At 39.4% G+C, this 23,311-nt stretch overlaps 1 protein-coding gene across 2 annotated transcripts in view; it reads left to right on the top strand.

Annotated features, from left to right (window-relative positions):
- kcnq1.1 (potassium voltage-gated channel, KQT-like subfamily, member 1.1) overlaps positions 1 to 23,311 on the top strand; it is a 133,867-nt gene that overhangs the window by 55,190 nt on the left and 55,366 nt on the right. For both annotated transcript variants that reach the window (XM_041794230.1, XM_041794224.1), the window contains exons 6-9: positions 11,428 to 11,556; positions 18,001 to 18,111; positions 22,174 to 22,269; positions 22,458 to 22,574. In XM_041794230.1, the coding sequence (XP_041650164.1) occupies positions 11,428 to 11,556; positions 18,001 to 18,111; positions 22,174 to 22,269; positions 22,458 to 22,574 (453 nt within the window). The remainder of the gene's footprint in view (positions 1 to 11,427; positions 11,557 to 18,000; positions 18,112 to 22,173; positions 22,270 to 22,457; positions 22,575 to 23,311) is intronic.

A 23,311-nucleotide genomic window follows, 5' to 3' on the forward strand; every position in this document is an offset into this window, starting at 1 on the left:
ATTGCCAGATGGAGAAGTGAGATTCATCACTCCAGAGAGCGTGTCTCCACTGCTGTAGAGTCCAGTGGCGGCGTGCTTTACACCACTGCATCTGACGCTTTGTGTTTCACTTGGTGATGTATGGCTTGGATGCAGCTGCTCGGCCATGGAAGCCCATTCCATGAAGCTCTCTACCACTGTTCTTGAGCTAATCTGAAGGCCACGTGAAGTTTGAAGGTCTGCAGTGATTGACTCTGCTCAAAGTTGGCCACTTCTGCGCACTGTGTGCCTCAGCATCCGCTGACCCCGCTCCATCATTTTATGTGGCCTGCCACTTGGTGGCTGAGTTGCTGTCGTTCCCAATCACTTCCACTTTGTTATAATACCACTGACAGTTGACTGTGGAATATTTAGGAGCCAGGAAATTTCACCACTGGTCTTGTTGCACAGGTGGCATCCTATCACAGTACCACGCTGGAATTCACTGAGCTCCTGAGAGTGAGCCATTCTTTCACAAATGTTTGTAGAAACAGTCTGCATGCCTAGGTGCTTGATTTTATACACCTGTGGACATGGAAGTGATTGGAATACCTGATTTCAATGATTTGGATGGGTGAGTGAATACTTTTGGCAATATGGTGTACACTGAGTTGCTGCCATGTGTTCAGTTGATTAAACTTTTGTGTCAACAAGCAGTTGAACAGGTGTACCTAATAAAGTGGCCGGTGAGTGTATGACTTTTATCAGCTTCAAAGTTTACACCTGGCCTCAAAGAAGCCAGTTCTTCTCTACACTAGCCGGTTTAATATGAACCTTTATGTGCTGCAGCTTCACAGAAAAAGCTCAATTGAAGCAGAGGTGAGAGGCTGAGTGTGTTAGGTGCAGAGTGAGACTGACATTGACGGGGGGCCGGCTTATACCAAGTCCTGATTGGGCTTTAAAGGCTTCAGAGACTTAGAGGTGTCAGGTAAAGGTAGATTTTCTGAGAGCTTAGTTCTTCTTTTTTGCCCTATTTGCACTTTAGACTACTTTAAAAGCTTTACAGCAATGATATGCGAAATCCCCTCCATACTCCTAACAGCCCTGCTCAGAATGCAGTCTGCTATCACACAGAAGGCATTAGAGTAGAGGTCAAATAGTCATCAACCAGCTGGGCACCCGCTTGTTCTACCTCCAATATTTGCTCCTTGGTGATTTTCTGAATGTTTTGCTTTAGTCAACACAAGACCTGAGTTCTTAGTCCAGACATTTCAGACATAAACACACCAAAGTGCTGCTCTTCTGTGTTAACAGCTGGAGTTTTTAAAGGCATTGGTGTTTCATTTACTCCAATCAGTAGCTAGTTTTCGTGTTGCACTTGAATCTGAATACACACTGAGCAGCAGTGGAGTGAGTGTGGCTTGTAAACACAATTTGCACAGTTGCTCCTTGCTGACTCGCTGGCGGATTGGAAGCTCACGTCTCCTGAATGTGTTTGCCCGGTCGCAGCAGCAGCGTCTATATCTGCTAAGCCTCTGGTTGTGACTCTAGGAAAGGTGTGCTTGATTGCATTTAAAGCTGTCATATCCAAGAATTTTTGCACTTTCAAGCTGCAAGCAAGATACTGGATGAAGGTGCTGCATGCTATCACGCTCGTGCAGAAGTCAGACGCTCAAAAGTTCATAAAAACGTGGATGATCAGAAGAAATGTGGATACGGTTTCCGAGGATCAATGCAGAAAGCATCAGTATATGGAAATGCAAGGAGAGGTTTATGATATTTCAAGGAAGGTGAACTATTCCTGGGTCGTTTTATGCATTAATCTGCTGCTCCAGCTCCCTCAAGGAGCTCTAAAAAAATTTAGGAGTGACAGTTTTGGGACGAGACACGAATGAGAATTTCCCTCATCAGGAATTCAGTCCAGTTTAGTGCTGCGGGTGCTCCGGCTCTCGCAGTGGCTAAAAACAGTTTAAACACGAAGTAGGTGAGCCGAGAGAGAACATTCACTTTAAGAGATCCTCCACAAAGAAGTATTCCAATTACAGTCTGACAGGATTAGAGCCGAGCCCAATTAGACCTCCTGAGCAAAGCAAACCGCGGACGGTTCCTCATTCAATCTGCAAGAAGATGCGTCATAAATATTTTAGGTACACCAGGAGAGATCAGCTGTCGGGCTTTCAAACAGATTTATAATGATTTGGTCTTCATCTGAATTCAATCCATGTCCCTCCAGTGATCAGAGCTTATTCCAGAGAATATTTTAGACCAGGGGTGTCAAACTCAAGGCCCAGGGGCCAAATCCAGCCCGTGGCACAGTCATACCCAGCCCCCCCAGATCATATTTTCATTATAACCCGCCCACCAGTATGAGGTCTGCAGATTTCCTTCAGTATAACCATGCAAACTTAACCTGGATGGTTAAAAATATCCTTTTGAAGTCATAAGAGTTAGAAAGAGTAAAGAGCTCAAATAATTTGATCAAAAGTCAGGAATGTGGGAAAAGAAATTTGTGTTTGCATTTTGTATTTTCTAATTTGCATCTTACCATTATGACTCAAAGTTTTGGTTTTGACTTTTTATATCATATTTTGACCTTTTCAAATCATGATTTTGACTTTTATCTCATATTTTGACCTTTTATGTTCACAATTATAATTTTTAATTAATATTTTAACATTTTAAACTCATGAATTTGAATTTATTCTTACATTTTGATATATTCAAATCCAAATTTTGAATTATAATCCCAAATATTTACCTTTTTAAGTTAAGATCTAAGTTTTATCTCATCTTTGGACCTCTATATTTAAATATATCTTAGATTTTGACCTTTGATTTTTGAATATTTTCTCATATTTTCACTTTCTAAACTCTTGGTTTAGATTTTTTTCATATCTTGACCTTTTCAACTCCTAAATATAACTTCAGTACCAGATATTCAAATATTTCCAATTTTTTTATCTCATATTTTGATGATTTAGGTTCATAATTTGATGTTTTAAAGATGTGAATTTGAATTTTATCTTTCATTTTGATATTTTCAACTTCTTATTTTGAATTTTATCCCAAATATTTAGCTTTTTAAATTAAAATCTTAAAGTTTGATTTCATCTTAGGACCTTTATATTTATATATCTTATATTTTGACCTTTGATTTTGAATATTTTCTCATATTTTCACTTTCTAAACTCTTGATTTAGAATTTTTTCTCATATCTGGACCTTCTTAACTCCTAAATATAACTTTTAACCCCTTAAAGCCTGAAAACACAAATAATAGCCAGGAAATTCTTACTTTTTGGTACTGAAATGTTTATTTAAGTTTCTACTGAAATTCAAAAAATTCCACATTTCCATAAAATGTTACAAATAAATTTTTAGTATCTCATTTTTTCATCAGGTGTTTTTGGTAACTGATAATCCACTTGAGGGCATTTTTAACATTTATTAGATTGTATTCATAAGTTTTTTTTGAGTAATTTATTGATTATATTGATTAGATAGAGGTATCATAAAAGTATGTATCAAATATGATACAACAGGCTTTAAGGGCTTAAGCCCAAATATTCAAATATCAATATTATGAATTTTCTATCTCGTCTTTTGCCCTTCTAAACTCATGATTTGGATTTTTTTAGTACTTTAACTGTTAAAAATCATGATTTTAACATGTGACACTTGTATCGCTACATCATTTATCATCAATGTTACGTTTTTTCCCCTATAATTGGTTATCTATGGAGATGAGGTTGACAGTTTATGGGGAATTTTGGCCCAGTTAGGCCCTCAGGTGAGACCCAGATTCAGGATCCGGCCCCTGCTGTGACTGAGTTTTACACCCCTGTTTTAGACTTTTACACTGATGCACTTATATTTTGGTTTGTTTTCAGCTCCACATTAAAATACAAACTTCATTTGTTAGATAAGACAAAAACAAAAGTCCTTCTGGTCCAGTCTTGATAAATCTATAACCTTAGTCTAATTCTAATCACCAAAACAACAAAACATCAGCAGAGAAGCTGGAAATATTTCATCATAATTTCCATCAAGGACAAAAAGAGGCATGTTAATCAAAATGCTTTCAAATAAGAGTTGATTTAAGGCTAAAGACGCCATTCTGACAGTGACGGTGTTTATGATTAACAATGCAGCTCTGCAGAGTGGGCGTCTGATCTGATGTTGTTTATTAAAACAGCAACATCCAAACATGAATAATGATCGTGTTTGTTTTAACGCACTTCCACAAAGGAGGCCCCCAGAAGGATTTAGCATATGGTCTTTAAGAAAGACATTTATAAAGACAGCTAGAACGTCAGGAACAGTGCATCAGGGAGAAGCTGATTAATTTTACAAGTTTTAGGCAGCTGAGTGGGTATTTTTTTCAACCAGCTTGTACAGAGTATCTTAGCATCATACTAATGACTGAGGTGTACTGGCCGATACTGAGTCCTGATCTGATACCAGTGGGAACTTTCTAGACTGACTGTGCAGACTAGCAAATTATTTCAGACCTTCTTTTGACTCAACAAATAGAATCAGAATGTAGAGCATGGGTGTCAAACTTAAGGCCAAATGCGGCCCACGGTGCAGTTTTACCCGTTTCAAACTTTAATTAGAAGTAGCTCACCTGAATGAAGTCTGCAGATTTCCTCCAGTATAAAAATGGAAATTTAACCTTGAAGATTTAATTTAAAAAAAACCTCCTTAAGTCGTAAAAATCTGAAAAAGTGGAGAGTAGAAATAGTCAGGAATGAGGGAAAGAAATTAATTACTTTTTTATTTCATATTTTCACTTTGCATCCCAAGTTTATGACCTAAACTTAGGATTTTGGCTTTTTATTTAATATTTTGACCTTTTAAATTCATCATTTTGACCTTTTCTCTCATATTGTGACCTTTTAGATTCACATTTTTCATTATTAATCATATTGTGACCTTTTCAAACTCCTAACTTTGACTTTTGATCTCATATTTTCACTTTTTAAACTCCTGATCTAGAAACTTATATCATATTTTGTACTTCTAGAGCCACAATTCTGAATTATATTTTCTATTTTTACCTTTTAAACTCTTGATTTTGTATTTTATCTCACATCTTGACCTCTAAACTCATGATTTTATCTCTGTATCTCATATATTTGCCTTTTAAAACCTTATTTTGACTTTTAATTTTGTATTTTGACCTTTCGTACTTATAAAGTTGACCTTTAAAGGGCCACACGAAGAGACGAAAAAAAAAATTATTTTGACATTACAAGAATAAAATCCTAATATTACCAGAATAAAGTCCTAATGTTGTGAGAAAAAAGTTGTAATATTATGAGAAAAAAAGCCATAATATTGCGTGAATAAAGTGGTAATATTATGAGAAAAATGTTGTAATATTATGAGAAAAAAATTCAGAATATTACGAGAATAAAACATTACAAGAAAGACAGTCTGCCGTGGCGCCGCGGATCTACGATGGAGTATTGTCCTGATTCTGATAATAATTTGATGCTGATGTGCCAAAAGATGAAGTTTTTCCTCATTTGTGAAATCGATACTAAAGTATAGCTTCACAAGATGCTCAACATTGCTCATTTTAACGGAGGCGGCACCCCGGCAGACTTTCTTTCTTGTAATATTTTATTCTGGTAATATTACGACTTTTTTTCATTATCAGATTGTTGTACAGGTGCATCTAAAAAAGCAAGACTATCATGTTTTCCGGTTATTAAATCAAAAAGTGAAACTTGAATTTATTCTTTCCCTGGAGCGAGGCCCAAGCGTGCCAGCCACACCTCCAAGCGTTGATTGGAGGGTGTGATTTCCCTCCTTCTGCTTTGATACCTCCCCTTCTGATGATAAATTATTGTAATCACAGGAGAATAGAGTAAAATACAGTGTGTGGATGTATAATCAAACACACGGACCTGTGCAGAAAGATTCTGTACTTTATCATGGAAAGCATTTGTTTCTCATAATGAGGCAAACTTGTCCTCAGGAAGAGGTTATCTCCTCCAGCTTTCAAGGAGACTGACTTTATCAGTTTGTCAGCTTTTCACCATCCTTCTCAGATGCACATAATGCCCTCTTTTGTCACCACTTAAAATGTGCACTTTAGACCCCTTATCATTACTGGTGCTGTAGCAGTATGGGGACAGAGGCAGGCAGGAAGTTAACAGCACTGCAAAAATACATTCAAACCAACAATCAGACAGAGATAAAACCAGCGAGACATGACAACAGCAAAACAGCAGGGCTTAGCAGAATGCAAAAGAGAATCTGGCAGGGGATTAGTGGAAGTGGGCTGGTATTAAAACCGCTGGAATAATCAGAGGGAATAGAAAACAGGTGAGACGGGTCTGTAACTACAAGAGAGTGAGGGGGGAGACCAGTGCGTGTCAGGGCTAATTCTGTACCTTGTTGTTCTGAATATGGGCCGTGCCAACCAAGGTCAGCCACGCACCTCTTTGCTCGCTGAGGACACGACTGCTTCTAAAATTGAACTCCATGCAAGGCAGATGTAGTGGTTCCTCTTGTGTGATGAACCAGGCTCTGACTGTGACTTTGGGCACCAGCTCGTCGTTCAGATAACAACTGAAGCATGTTAGATCTTTCACAGCTACCGAGAGAAATAATTCAGCAATCTGTTCAGAGATCACTAGTGATGCTGGGGTTTGAGCTAGCTGAGCAACAATGAGTTAAACTTGAGTTATTAAACAACAATTCAGAATCATTGCAGAGTCTGATATTGATTCTGGAGATCCTCAAACAAATGATATAAATCACGGTTGTCAAACTCAGGGCCTGGGGGGCCAAATCTGGTCTGTGGTACAGTTATACCTGTCCCACAGGAACATTTCATATATTTATCTGAACTGGTCCAAGTCTGCAGATTTCCTCCAAATTTAACCCTGATGAGTCAAAATATCCTCATTAAGTCATAAAAGTTTTCAAGTGTGAAGAGCACAAATAATTAGAAACGGCTAGAGATATGGCAAACAGAATTAATTTGTGTTTTTAGGTCATATTTTCAATTTTGCATCTCACGATTATGACTTAGGCCAGGGGTCATCAAGTACATTTGCACAAGGGCCAGATTTAGTCTTGACAGAGTCTCTGGGGGTCGGACTTCCAAATAACAAAAAATTTAATCAGTATTTACATGATTTACATATTTTATGAGTATTTGTAATTTCTTTCCAATCACAGGACATTTTTAAGCACTACCAGTGAGATCTATCCTGATCTATAACACCGTAGACCAGAAGGAGACAGGCATGCCCACAGAACTGGCTGGAAAGAACAGACCCTCAACAATTATGATTTAGCACCAATATGAACTCATGTTTCACACTTTTCACTACTTCACTGCTTCATTCTGCCATTTCTGAAACATTCGGTGCCAATTTTATCCCATTTTTGACACTTTTTGCTATTTTTACCACTTTTTAACCCACTTTCCTGCCTTTTCACTGCTTTTCCATTGGTTATTTTTTCACTGTTTTGCCAGTTTTAACACATTTTTGATACTTTTTTGCCTTTTTTTGCCCCTTCAACCCATTTTTTCCCATTCTTTAACTCCTTAAAGCCAATTTGATTGCTTGTGTTATCCCTCCTTTTTCCATTTTCTCCACTTTAAACCCATTTTTGATATACTTTTTGCCCCTTTTTTTTCTTTTACACTAACGGTTTGCCACATTTTAACCTTTTTTTCACCACTTTTCCTGCAAGTTTTTGGCCCTTTGTGCCACTCAACCCATTTGGATACTTATCGCCCATTTTTGCCATTCTCCTATCCCTTTTCACCACTTTATTTGGCCATTTTTGCCAGTTTTTGATACTTCCTGTCATTTTTTTCTGCCCCTTTAACCCAATTTTTTGCCATTTGTTAACTCCTTTAAACCACTTTTCTTGTTTTATCCCTCCTGTTTCCATTTTTTCCATTTTTCATTGCTTTTTTTCATCATTTTTGCCACTATTAACCCATTTTTGAAATACTTTTAGCCCCTTTTCCTGCAAGTTTTTGTTCCTTTGTGCCACTCCACAACCCATTTGGACACTTATCGCCCCTTTTTGCCACTCTCTAACCCCTTTTTGGCCATTTTTGCCAGTTTTAACACATTTCTTTAATATTTACTAATAATGGCTGACAAATGAATTTCTGTTGAAACAGATCAAAAAGTCATTTTTAAAACTATTTGAATATTCATTGCTTTTGGGGTGGATTTAACAGCTGCAAGACATTTAAAGCCAAAAGATACTCTTAAAACCACAACATTTTCTTTTCCTGCTTTTCTGAATTTAATGATCTTCTGGGGGCCAGACGGGAAGATTTGGAGGGCCTGATTTGGCCCCTGGGCTGCCATTTGATGACCAGTGACTTAAGCTTATGATTTTGACTTTTAATTAAATATTTTGACCTTTCAATTCATGATTTTGACTTTTTATCTAAGTTTTGACCTTTAAGATTCAACAATATAAAATTTAGGTCATATTTTGACCTTTTTGAATGTATTATTTCAAATTTGATGTCATGTTTTGACCTTTTTAACTTCTAACTTTCACTTTTAGGTCCATATTTTGACCTTTTAAACCAGGGCTGCCCAAATTCTTTTCAGTGAAGGGCCAAAAATGAATCGGGGTGGAGGGTCACGGGCCAAAACTAAACATTTATGTTGCAGTGCAGAAATTAAATATGTCTATAGCATAATTGTGCAAAAATAATAACTCATGCAAAGTAAAAAAATTAAAAAATAAAATGAATAACACTATTTGTTATCTTGTTTCACAGCATGAAATTACTGAACATCCATACGGCACAAATACTATCTCTTATCTTCTCTTATCAGTGTACCACTGCCTCACACGCTCCATCTCTGCCATGACCCCAGCTTGACCCCAGCATCTTCTCACTGACTCACTCTCTGGTTATAGGCTTCCAGATCTGAGCTGACGGGAGCTCAGCAGCGCCACCCTACCCCAATGTAACACAATGTTAATTTGTGGTCAGGAGAGGAAGTGCAACAATAAATAAATATTGAAAGAAATATTTAGACTGCTGGCAGTGAGAAAATAATAATAAAAAAAAAAAAATTCAAACATGGGCAGCGGGCCAAAAATAATAGCTCGTGGGCCAAAGTTGGCCCACAGGCCCCAAATTGGGCAGCCCTGTTTTAAACTCATGATATTGACTGCTACATTTTTAAGCCTTCCAGCTTTGGTCTACAGAAAACGTACTGATTTTAGAATAAAAATGTAACAACTCTAACCTTATCCTTTTAAATGTGAATACATTTTATGGCAGGGATAAGTAGTTACTGAGATGAAGAGAGTCTGAATCAATTTTTAGCCTTACACTGAAGCAGAAGCAGCACCAATCTTGGAATAAATCAATCATCTTGTTCACAGCGCATGAATATTCACATCCATATGTCCCATTAATAGAGCACTGAGCCCCAATAGACCCCCAGGTGCTTTACTGGTAAACAGATAATGTGACAATAAACAAGCACGAAATGAGAAAATCCATACATTCAATTGCATTATATGGACAAAAGTATTTGGCCACACCTGTTGATTATTGAATTCTGGTGTTTCAATCAGAGCCGTGCAGCAGGTGTATAAAATTAGCCAGGCAGTCTCCATCGTCCCTGCTGTAAAACTGTAAAAGACCGAACTTCCACTGGCATTGATGCAAGCTCAAAAACTGCAGAAGGAGCTCCATAGAATGAGTTTCCATGGGCGAGCAGCCGTATGTTAGCCTGACACCACCAAATCCAGTGCCAAGCATTGGTCGTGCTCTTTGGAGTTAGGAATCCTGCCTCTCTTTGGCAGTCAGATGGAGGAGTCTGGGTTTGGAGGATCCTGGGAGACCGTTACCTGCCTGACGGTGAAGTTTGAAGGAGGAGCGATTATGGTATGCAGCTCCTTTTTCAGGGTCTGTGCTAGATCCCTTCTCTCCACTGATAACCAATCTTAATGCTTCAGCATACCAAGACATTCTGGGCAATGCTATGCTTCCAACCTGGTGGCAACAGTTTGGGGAAGGTCCTTTTTCTGTTCCAACATGACTGAGCCCCAGAGCACAAAGAAGGACTATAAAGACATGGTTTGATGACTTTGGTGAGGAAGAAATGGACTGGCTCATGAGTCCTGAGCTCAAACCCATCCAGCACATTTCCAACTGGAACAGAGATTGTGAGCAAAGCCTTCTCATCCGACATCAGTGCCTAGCTTTATAAATGCTCCACAGCGCTGATCATCAACTGGAGGCATCCCACTTTATGCTGATCGATCACATAAAATCCCTATCAAATATATTTATGTTTGTGGTTGTAACGTGAAGAAATGTGGAAAAGTTTAGGGGTATACTTTTGCAAGCCACTGTATTTTAATAGTGTCATTACAGCCAAGTGGTGTGCACAGAGGGTGGGGGGAGGGGGCGCGGTTGCCCCCCCCCCCCCTGGCCCAATTATTGAAAAACATGTGCTAAAGTGCCCTCTTGGGAGTCAAAACATGTGCTAAAGTGCCCTCTTGGGTGGCAAAACGCACTCTAAAGTGCCCTCTTGGGAGCCAAAACGCGTGCTAAACTCCCCTCCTGGTTGGCAAAACACATTAAACTGCCCTCTTTGTTGGAAAAAAGACACAAAACTCCCCCTTGGCTGGTTAAAACATGATAAACTGTCCACTTGGGTGGCAAAAGGCATGTTTAAGTACCCTCCTTAATGGCAAAACACACTAAACTGCCCTCTTGGTTGAAAAAAAAAAAAAAACACTTAATTGCCCTCTTAGCTGGTTAAAACGTGATAAACTGCCCTCTTGGGTGAAGAAAACACACTAAACTCCAGAACCCCTTTAGGACCAGGAAATACTACGAAACATTACTGGTGCAATGGCTTTTATGTTGGGCCCTTTTTCGATCCATATTGAGCCAGAACTATATCTCACAGAACCAGTTTGGACTATCTGGTGCTAATATGGTGTTAAAATGCACTAGAATACAGGAAATGACATCTACTTCATTGAAAATGTTCTGGAGGAAGACCCCCAGACCCCCTAGGGATTTATTTATTTATTTGTTTCTGTGTGTTCTTCACAGTCCAACGTTGAATCTACACAGTTCTTGTGGATGCTGATCCTAACTACAAACTAACTTGAGTCATCTGTCTAGTTAGTCTGTTTTAAGGTTATATAATGTGCCATTTGTAGAACATATAAACGTGTCTAAAGTGCCTTCGAAAACACGTGAAACTTAGCGCCCTCTTCAGTGGCGAGAACGCGCTGTATGTGCCCCTTTTTTTCTTTTCGCCCCAGCCCTTGAAAAAGTCTGTGCACGCCACTGTTACAGCCTGGTGTTGTTGTAATGGTCCTGCAGCCAAATACTTTTGTCCGCGTATTTACTATCATATTAACTTGTTATGCTCTTTGTATCATCTCTGCAAACATATTTTTGTTGTTATTCATGTTTGTATTTCTATTTCAGGAGCTGATCACGACCTTGTACATTGGATTCCTGAGCCTGATTTTCGCCTCGTACTTCGTCTACCTGGCAGAGAAAGAGGAAGAACACAGTGGCTTTCAGAACTATGCTGATGCCCTGTGGTGGGGAGTGGTAAGTGTAGTCTGTGGGTTTCTGTGTGTATTTTGTGGTTGTGCAAGGCTTGATCAAAGGTCAGTGTGTTTTTTCTTTGCTTCTCATCACTTTCAGACCAACACTGACATTTTAATCAAATCTGTTTCAGTCAGGATTCCTCATGTCTGATTTGTGGAGGGTGTGTTGATGTTTTGTTGACAGTGTTTGTTTTTCAGATTTTTTTCCAATGGGTTTATTTATTCGACAGAGGTGTTTGACATTTGGGGAGGACTTTGGATGATGGGAGGAGTTATTCTACTCAAATAAATATCAAGCTGTAGCCTGAAGACTTCTCTCAAAGCTAGCTGAAAGGTCTGAAGGATGGGAATGGACCAAATGGTTCTGGTTGCTGAAGTGGTTCCAGTTTACTCCTCTATTACCACCAAGGTACCAGGACACCAAAACCTGCTCATCCCACATATATAAGTTACACCATGGCAGGGATGTCAAACTCAGCCACAGCAGGGGCCGGATTCTGAATTTGGGTCCAACCTGAGGGCCGAACAAGGCCAACAATTAACCATTAACTGTCAACCTCATTTTCACCAGCAATGAATTATGGGGGCAAAAAACCTTAGCACTGATGATAAATGATTTTGAGATTTAAAAAAAAAAATAAAAATGGTGAGTTTAAAGGTTCAAAATCTAAGGTACAAATTCAAACTTATTAGCTTTTTATAAGGCATTTAAAGTCAAAATCATGTTTTTAAAAGGCAAATATAAGAAAGAAAGTTTACATTGTGATTTTTAAGGGTCAAAACATGAGATTAAAATTTAAAATCATTAATTTTTTAAAGGTCAAAATATAAAATAAATTTAAAAATCCTTGGTTAGAAATGTCAGAGCCTGAGAAAAAAAAATGAATTTCACAGGTCAAAATATTACTTAAGATTTAAAATTGAGGGCACAAAAGGCCAAATTATGAGATGAAAGTCAAAGTAAGGAGCTAAAAAGGTCAAAATATTACTTAGAATTTTAAAATTGAGGATAAAAATAGGTTAAAAAGAAAAAGTAAAAAATGTGAATTAAAAAAGGTGAAAATATGAAATAAAAAGTCAAAACCAGAACTGTGAGACACAAAATCAAGAATATGAAAAGAAAACAGAAATCTATTTTCCCATATTCCTGACTTTTAATCTAGTTATTTTAACTTTTTCTTATTTTTATGACAGAACAAGGATTTTTAAATCATCAGGGTTAGGTTTACATTTTCAAACTGGAGGAAATCTGCAGATCAGTGGGCCACTAATAATAAAAATATGATATAATCTGGTGGGCAAGGTACAGCTGTACCATTGACCAGCAGTCCGATCTTTTGTACCAGTAAATTGGAATTTTTTTCTCAGATTTGAGCCTTTAAACTTATCATTTTTACTTTTTAAAATCTCCAAATGATTTATCATCAGTGCTGCTTTTGTTTCATGTTTTATCACTGGTGAAAATGAGGTTGACAGTTATGGTTAAATGTGGACCCTGTTAGGCCCTCAGGTTAGACCTGAATCCAGAATCCGGCCCCTGCTGTGACTGATTTTGACACCCCTGCCATTAATGATACTGAAAACAAAAAATCTCTTGGGTGAGAGGCGGGGTACACCCTGGGCTGGTCGCCAGCCAATCACAGGGCTGACATATCAAGACAGACAACCAGGCACGCTCACACCTACAGCTCTGTTACACTTCAGCACCATCACTCACAATGATGTTAATTATCTGTGTTTTACACAGTGCTGTAATGACTCATCCTGTCCATGTTGTTTTACTGACTTCTCCAGTCTGCCAAAAGTCAGATTCAGCCAAAAACAGTGACTCTTTACAAACAGTATTTTGAAAGTGAGAGGTCGAATACAGGCTCTGTTTTATCCGTACTACTGTTGATACAGTAGGAGTAGTGTGAAAACCCTTGGGCACATCCAGTGGGCTGCTAATACAAACAGAAAAAAAAACAAGTAGTGTAGAAAATACGGGATGAAATTTTATTTTCAGACAATAAGTCACCTCCCACACTGCTTCTAGGAAACTTCAGGGACTCTTGATATTAAAAAAAAAACTATACACACACAACAGAGTTATTGCAACACCTTTCATATATCTAAGGTTTACTCAGAGTATTTACACAATATTTACCTCCAGTCTTTGTAGATCAGGATCTACTCTGACATGGCTTACAACCTGTGTGTTGACCTTTCTGTGCAGGGTCACAGTTTATTAGCTCTGAGGGAAACAAAACGCTGAAAGTCAACTGAAATAACAAAATAACAGAGCTCTTTGGATTAATTCAAGTCACAAATCAGCAACAGCATTTTCTTTCTTTCTTAGTTGCTTGCTTGCTTTCTGCAGGTCTTTCTTGATCAATATAGCACATTTGGCCGTCTTACATGCCTGAACATTCACAAGATTTGGAATTTGGGATTCTGATATCACTTGAAAACTTTAAAAGGGGTTTAAGAATTGAAATTTGTTGGGTAACTGCCTTGATTAAACAAAATAACTCAGAATCATAGACTGACTCCAGAAGGAAATCAGCTATTTTTAATAAATGACCAAAAGAGAGAATGTTTTGGGGTTGTGTCCAGATGTCCTTCTGGTATTAACTCCTTCTAGGAAGGTCCAGTAATTGGTTAATTGTATTCCTGGCTACCATTACAACATGAAGCCAAAAGAACACCCAGAGCAACTCAGAGAGAAACGGTTATTGAAAATTATAAGTCAGGAGGTGGATACAAAAAAAAATCCCAAGTCACTGAACATCCCCTGGAATTCATACAGATCCATCATGAAGACCCCCTTGAAAATGAGATGATCCATCTCAAGGGGCTATCCCATCAATAAATAGATTTAAAAGAATATGTCACATGTGTAAATCTGCCTACATCAGGCCGTCCTCACAAACTGAGTGAGTGTGCCGAAGGAGACTAGTGAGAGAGGCCACCAAGACACCTATGACTACTCTGAAGGAGTTCCAAGCTTCAGCAGCTGAGATGGGAGAGACTCTGCAGACAACAACTGTTGGCCGGGTTCTTCACTAGTCAGAGCTTTATGGGAGAGTGGCAAAGTGAAGAAGAAAACTCAGATTCAGTCTGGACTAGAGTTCACCAAAAGGCATGTGATAGACTCCATGGTCAAGGTGGTCTGATGAGACCAAAATGGAGCTTTTTAGCTGTCAGAAAAGACACTATATGGTGGACACCAAACACTACACATCCCTACAAAAATATCATCCCCAAGCATAGTGGTGGCAGCATCATGCAGAGGGGATGCTTCTCAGCAGCTAGCCTTTGAAGGCTTTTAAGTTTGAAAAAAATCCCTCTTGGTATTCTCAAGATATCATTTCACAAGAATGGCCCAGAAAACAGAAAGAAAACCCGAGACCATGGAGCCTCCTGCCCTGGCTACCATAAAAATATAACTGAGACCTTACTTTAGATTGCACAGGAACAGCAGTTGAATGGTAAAGGGACTGTACTTACAGCGTTTTCTAGTCTTCCAGCCACTCAGGGTTCTTTTCAAACTATTGAAACATTCACTTGTACACTGGTGGCAGAGGCTGCTTCACAAAGTGCCAGGCTGCCCATCAGAACTAATTTAATCCCATTCACTTATCGGTGTGTAAGCCCTCGGGAGCAATTTGGGGTTCCGTGTGTGTTGCCCGAGGACACTTCAACACTTGGACTGCAGGAGCTGGGCATCGTCCTGCCAATCGACCTATTAGAGGATGACCTACTCTACTTTTGAGCCACAGCTGCTCCAGTTGGAGATTTGGCATTGGGGAAGGGTTTTCATGATGTGTATGGTTTGTTTGTTGGGAGTGGGGAGCAAAAACATCTTTACTAGGGTGCTGGAGTTTATATGTGCTGGTCTTTTCCATTGAAGCACCAGACTGTACAGCAGTGATACTCTCTGGAGTGCAGCAACGGAAACTGATCAGCACTTTTTGGAGGAGGCTGTTGCACCTCAGGGTCCTTGGAATAAACAGGCACTGCCAGGCCTTCTGAAGCAGAAGGGAAGTGTTCAGGCTAGGTTTTGTATTTCCTTTTTAAGGCTGTGTTACTGTTGTATTAAAAAATCCTTTCATGCTTTTAATTGGCCAGGCCATTGACATGACCTTGGTGCAGTGCCAGCTGTGCAAAAAAATCCATCATTTGATTTGGACTTATATAGGGGTTTGATGGATAGCCGTAAATGTTGATTTGTTGCCCAAAGATTGAAGTCTACTGACGCTGGTGGTCCCCAGATTTTTCTAGTTAAAGCACCAATCTGTCACAAATTTATTTTACAACAGCTACTGGATGGATTACAGTGACATTTAGCAGACATTCAGGCTTCATTTAGGATGAGATGTGGATCAATCCATAACTTTTCATGAAGTGTTATCAATGAAGCTTAAAGTGAGCTTCTATTACTCAACATTTGAACAAGCATTTGTGAGAATAAACAGAAAAGCACAATCTGCTTAAGCATTATAAACTACTTATGCTTTACTACCTGTCCATGACCTGGAGCCACACTGGGCCAGGAACTGGATTAAACTTCTGTTTAGACCAGTGTTATTCAACCCTACTCAACCAAAGAGCCAAACTGTTGAAAAATACCTTTGCATGAGCCACAACCTAAGTGGTGAAAAAGTGGCAAAAACAACTTGAAGTAGCAAAAAAAATAAGTTAAAGGTGGCAAAAATGGTCAAAAAGCAACAAAAATGGGTGAAATGGGGAGGAAAGGGGTCAGAAAGTAGCAAAAATTGGTAAGAAGTGACAGAAAAAAATGAGTTACAGGTGGCAAAAAATTGGTCCAATAGTGGCAAAAATGTGGCAAAAAAATGAGTGATAAGTGACTGAATTGGGCAAAAAGCAAGTGGTATTTACTGTCAAAAGGTAATTTAAATGGGTAAAAATTAGTGGGAAAAAAAATTGGTGAAAAAGGGGAAAAATGGGATAAAAGTGGCAAAAAGAAGTGGCTAAAATGGGAAGAAACTAGGAAAAAAAACTGGTATTTAATGACAATGGGTAAATTAAGAAGGTGAAATGGGGAGAAAAAACTGTGAAACAGGGCAAAAATTGGATAAAAGTGGTAAAAAAAAATGGGATAAAAGTTGCAAAAATGGGAAAAGAGACGGAAAAAGTGGTATTTGATGGCAAAGGTAGCGTAAATGGGCAAAAATGGGACAAAAGTGGCAAAAAATGGCAAAAATGGGCAAAAAAAGCAGGATAAAAGTGGTATTTAATGGCAAAAGTTAGCTGAAATGGGTAACCATTGGTGTAAAAGTGGTGAAAAAGTGCAAAAATTAGATAAAAGTGGCAAAAAGAAGAGGCTAAAATGGACAGAAACTAGGAAAAATAGTGGTATTTAATGGCAAAAGGTAACTTAAATGGGCAAAAATGGGATAAAGTGACAATGGAAAAAAAAGGTGGCAAAAATGGGCAAAAATGTAGGATAGTGGTATTAAATGGCAAAACATAGCTTAAACGGATGACAAGTGGCAATAAATGGGCAAAAAGGGCAAAAAAGTTTCTCCTCTTTTAGGTTTTCTGGGTGAATAAAATTTGAAATTAAGACATAAAAGAGCCACAAATAATCACAAAAGAGCCACACGTTGAGTGTCAAGGTTAGTCAAGGTTTAGTTAAGGTTCGGGCGAAGGAAACGGTTAGGACACCAAAAAATCCTCACCTGCAAAACCTGATTGCAAAACATTTAAAGATCATCCCTTGAAGACAGGTTTATATCGGTCGCAGAGGACCCTGGAACATGCCTGTGAAGTTTGTTGTTGAAAACACTCCAGTATTGGATGTTTACACGCCTAAAAACGCCTCTGCTTCAGCCCTGTTTCCATGGCTTTAAATGTTAATGAGCTATCTGACTCCGCCCCTGACAGGGCATGCATGTGGCTTAAAGCTTTGGTTCCCAACCTGGAGTCCAGGAGTCCTTTAGGGGGTGCCAGAGATCTCAAGGGGGGTGCGAGGCTCTGCCTGCCGAGAGGCTGTTAAAATTAGATTTGCACTTAATGACAGAAATCATGGTTTAACATTTATAAATAAGTCATACAATGGTTTTTGTGTTTAGGGCTTCTTTGTTTGGCTTAAAGGATGGGACTCTCCTGATCCTCTTCTTAGCTGGCAGCTGGGAAGAGGCGGAACTTTCTTCGAGTGGGGGAGGGCCAACTGGACCTGGGGGCGGGGTTAACTCCCCACATGACATCATGAAGAGTTTTTTTTCCTGATTCGGGGGGGATTGTGGACAAACCAGAGGCACATGTTTTTGTTAGAAATGCCTGAAAAAGTGTATTTTTGCATACTATTTTCCAGTGCATAATTTTTGAATATTCTCTGCAGCATGTTTTGGCTCTAGCCAAGTGATTCTGCCCCTGAGCCATGATTCTAAGCTTTGTAACTTAAAAGTTTTCTCACTTGTTTTTCTTGGTTTTTTTAAAGGTGACAGTGACGACCATCGGATACGGAGACATCTTGCCTGTGACCTGGCTTGGAAAGACCATTGCATCCTGTTTCTCAGTCTTTGCCATTTCCTTTTTCGCTCTGCCGGCAGTAAGTGGACGTAAAAATGTATAAAGCAAGATGATTTTTCAGACATGTGTTGTTTTTAAACCCTTTAAATGGTGAATTCATCTCTTATGTGTCCTATCACATGTTATTATAGCACACTGACAGCTAGACTCATGATAGAACTCTGGTTTAAAAAACCACCTCCTTCCCTCAGATGAATTCCCACTACTGAATAGTTTATTAGTGCGCTCTTTTAAGTGTGTGTTAAGAAAACATGGAGGGCCTGATTTAGGCTTAAGTGTATGTATCTATGAATTATGTGTAAACCACAAAATTTGGTATCAAAGCTACTTCTGACGTGTTTAACCAGCCACTGCAGAGATGTGAAAGGACCACAGATTAGATAACAGCCTGAGAGTTTTATTCATTCCTTAATAATCATGTGCATTTAAGTGCTGGAAGGAGAGACATAAAGAGGCTTGCAGTTTACTACAGATACAGATAACACTATAAAAGACTGTCACTGGTCACTGTTATTATGCTAGACAAAATCTCTACTTCCAGGGCTCCTCCATGACTGAAAATACCCTACCATTTGCCTCCCTTTTATTTGAATTTAACGGATGTAAATCTTGCATAAACTTGGTCTCAGTGTAAAGGTACATGCCGGCATGAAGAAGTGCTCAGGGAGCGTATTGCACACCTTCAAACGCGTTGCATTCAATCCTTTGAGAGAAGGTTTCTTTGCAGATGACACTACACAGCTGAGAACTCCCGACTGGGGGCAAGAAGTGATGTCTGCACAGAGATATGCTACCAAAAGGTCATGTTTTGTGCTGGTTCTGACTATACAAAGTGTGCAAAGTGTGAAAAAAAAGTCTTAACCAGCTTTTTGTGTCCTTAAAGTAGTGACACATTCATGCAAGAAAAAAAAGTTTCAAAAGCTTACGGAGAAGGCACTGATTTAAAAAGTCCTCTGTCTAAAGCAGGGGTGTCCAAACTATGGCCCTGGGGCCAAATGAGGGCGAGAATGGGGAGTATGTTGCTGGGCAACCAGAGCAGTTGGCAGCAAGACAGATGCACTCTTAAGTTTTATCTTAAACTTGTGGTATTTTTCACAATTAAGTATACAAAATATGTTGAAACTTATGAAAACAAAGAAGATGGATGGACCAGAACACCTTTGAGAGAAAGAACGGGAAATCTCATCAAGAAAAACCAGAAAAGAGTGGAAAAGAAGACCGCAGGCTACGAACGCAGCGGCCCAGCGCTCCATCACTAGCAGCAAAACAAAGTCCTACACTTACACCAGAACTGGCAGCATGCCCACTGAGTTTACATCTTTCCAGATGGAGATTATCTGGAGAACGGGGAGCTCGGAGACTGACAGGAGGAGGATGTGGAGCAGTACGAGACCTACAGCCAGTGGGGAGGAGGCAGAGACGGCTAAGAGCCGGCCCACATAAACCTGCCCTACCAAGCATCTTTCTCCTGGATACCCGTTCCCTCGCCAGCAGGATGGATGACTTGAGGCTGCAGATTTCTAACCACCACTTGAACGACTGTTTTGCTGCTAAGAAGAAGACTGCCAAACATAATATCGCTGTGCTTTTTACAATGCAATGACAATAAACGACTATCTAACTATCTCTAACATTTGATTGGCCCGCAGCAAATTCTAGAGCTAAAATGGGATATGGCCCACATTAAAACATGAAGCTTGTGCTTAACTGTATTGCACTTCCTGGTTTCAGCACAAGGCAGAGCTGCCGTGTTAAATCTGTAAACAAACATTTTGATAAGAAGATATCTTGATTAATAATGTCCTGATGCAGGGGTTTTCAAAGCGTGGATGAGTGAGCCTCCCCTAAGAATAAATTGTTCATTCGGTGGACCCCCACCCACAAAAAGGTAAAGATTGAAAAAATGAAACAATCACATTTTCAACATTTGTGTCTAATCTTTAAACATTTTTAACGTTAACATATTTTTGATATTTTAGTCCTAATGTCCTAAAACATCTGCCTTTCCCTCTTATTTAGTGGGGACTATATGTTTTCATCCGTACAGTTGATGCAGGATTGCATAACAGCAGACCATCCTTACTTTTGATCAGTGACCGAAATTCCTTTCACTTCTTGTTAAAAATTCCCGTAGTTTGGTCGCTAGACTTTTTGCTTAGTCTTAAGATGACCCCAAGGTTTACACAGCCTTACGCTGTCATTAACTTGTACATCTTTGCAAATTAAACTCTGTGACTTGAGCATCATCAAGATCGATGCAGGAAAATCCTAACTTAAATAGTTGATTCTGTGGGATAGTAACTATAAGTCTATCCATTTTGTTCCATGCACAGCAGAAGTTCGCAAAGCAAATCCCCTTTTTTCTGGTTTATGGTTCCGCACCTCCCATGAAGTTCTGTGGCGCCCCCCAGGGGAGGCCCGCCTCACACTTCCTGATGGATTATCACAGCAAATAGCAGCAACAGTAACTTTTCAAGGGCAAGAACAGTGGTAGCCTTGGCTAAACGGGCCGTGAAATCCAACAGGCTCCCCAAAGTCCTGAAAACGACTCTGTATTAGCCCTGTCAGCCAGCAACTAGCAATTTAGGCATACTCAATCAACAAGCATGTAATAACTTACATTGGATTGGTCCTACTAACTTAAAATCCTCATGGGGAAGAGCATGCTCTAATGTTTGAGAGCAATGCCTTTTCATTTTGAGAGCATTTTTCATATTTGAGAGCAGATTTACATGGAGTGAGAGCAAAACTTTGTCATTTTGTGCTCAGATTTTTCCTTCAAAACCTTGTTTGTTTGCTCACGTGTCTTTTCTCCTCTCGGATTTCTTCTGCTCGCATATGAAACAAAACTGCTCTCAGCCAACAGGCGGTCCATTCTGCCAATGAGTCGTCCTGAAGTATGCTTTTACGTGGAAGAAGCTAGCTTCAGAGCAGGAACAGATGGGAGATACACGGGAGCAGAGCCGCCTGTACAGGACGTTCGGCTCAATCTGGCAAACCCCCCTGGCAACTATGCAGCATTACTGTGATTGGTTGAACTGATACTCACTTCCTATTGGCTGAGAGCAGTTTTGTTTCGTGTGCGAGCAGAAGAAATCCGAGAGGAGAAAAGACACGCGAGCAAACAAACAAGGTTTTGAAGGAAAAATCTGAGCACAAAATGACAAAGTTTTGCTCTCAGTCCATGTAAATAGCTCTCAAATATGAAAAATGCTCTCAAAACAAAAAGGCTTTGCTCTCAAAACTTGAAAATTTGCTCTCAAACATTAGAGCATGCTCTCGAATAAAGATAGGATTTTAATCCCATAGACTGAGCCTTGTTCACTAACTCAAACAGTTTTACTGCGAGCAAAATTAACATTCGAACCCACTCACAGTGCAGTCCTCTAACTTGATTCCTCCAGTAGAGCTAACAGGATAAGTTTCCTTAAAAAGTGCTGCAGGTGCTCTTGAAATATGTCAGAAATCAGTCATCCTCGGTGTGTTTATAAGCCTTATTTTTATTTTCTAATTTTTGCCTAGTTTTGTCATTGTTATGTGTAAATTCTGTGGATCTGTGTTATAATTGCTTTGCTGTGTTCAACCCCATTTTACTGAAAAGATCTGGTCTGGCTGAAAGTTTGTCTAACAGGCAAGTAGCCCAGAAACAGGAGCTGAGAGAGAGGGCTCTGATTGGTGAGTCAGCGGACATGAGAGGAAACAAAGGGTCAATTAAACTTCATTTGGGAGTAAAAGGCAAATTAATTTAATGTTTTATCGATTAATGGATTTTCTTTGGTTCAATCAACATAGTGGCAATGGAAAGAGAAATTAAATCCAGAAAGGAACAGAGTCCCTTCCCAATAGTGGGCAACAAAAACAACAAAAATATTTGGTGTAGAAAAAGACTTAAATGATGGAGTTTCATGTTTTAATTTGTGTTAATGAACGAGCCTGATGAAAGACTAGAGTCTCAGCAGTAAACTGTGCGCATTTTCATCATTTCTGTTGAACTTTGTGTTTATTTCTGCCTCTGCTGCCTCCAAGTGTGTCGTTAAAACTGAATTAATGAGCAGTAACTCTGCCGTGCTGTTTTTCACAGGGAATCTTGGGCTCAGGCTTCGCCCTGAAGGTGCAGCAGAAGCAGCGGCAGAAACACTTCAATAGACAGATCCCTGCAGCCGCCTGTCTCATTCAGGTATTTGTCCAGAAAAATGCACAAACACAAACGCAATCCAGCCGCAGGTCTGAACTGTCTGGGAGCCTCGGCCTTATTATTAAGACCATCCTTTCATGTAACCCTTACTTCCTTTCTTGCATGGCGGACAAGTCGGTGTGAAATTTGCCCCATCCAACCAACAGATTGCTTTTTTCATGCCTCTCTAGACATCGTGGAGATGTTTTGCTGTGGAGAACTTTGATTCTGCTACATTCAAGATGTTTCTGAGGAAGAAATCCAGCAACCCCACCTCCTCTCTGTCCACGCCGAAGCCCAAGAAATCGGTTAGTAATCATTGTGAAGACTTCACTGTAACTGCTTCCTGTAGTTTCCCGTTTATTGTGTACGGCTGTGCTGTATGAAGCAAGAGGACTGCAACACCGAGAACAGAACTTTCAGGAAGGTTGTAATATTCTTTTTTTAGTTTAAGGTAAGTTTTGATTCAACTTTCAGCTCATTTCTAAGGCTGTGTGTGTTGGTTTCAAGGTTCTGCAGTTGTGCTTCTATCATGCTCCATTCAGCTGTTAAAAAGATGTGAGTCAAATATTTCCTCCACTAGCTTTGAAAACCAAATGCTCATTGATGTGGAGAGCCTGGCCCAGGTACAGGGACCCTCGGTTAAAAAGGGTCACACAGTGGAGAGAGTTCAGGCTTAGATACCTCCGATTGATCATTGGAAGCAAACTGAATGTTGAAGCCAACAGTTAGGCTGTGAGAAAACTGTCCTCCTTCTCTGTAGAACCTTGATGACCTTATTTTATCCTTCTTTTATTTAACCAGTTTTAACTTTTCCTATTGGTGTCATATGTTGAAAACCTGTCCATAAACTAGGGCAGTCAGCATTAATGCATCAACAGTAATGTAATGAAGCTCCATAATTTGTGAATTATTGTTCTTTGAATTGCATTAATTGAATTTTTGTTGTCTTGTTAAGCATCCGTTGGTTAAGCTTCTGCAGCCACAGCGATGTACAATACGTCCACCTCTGCTCTTTAATGTCTCATTTCAGTTTAAGGCAGTC

Source organism: Cheilinus undulatus, linkage group 1 (assembly GCF_018320785.1).
Source record: "Cheilinus undulatus linkage group 1, ASM1832078v1, whole genome shotgun sequence".
Lineage (NCBI taxonomy): Eukaryota > Metazoa > Chordata > Actinopteri > Labriformes > Labridae > Cheilinus > Cheilinus undulatus.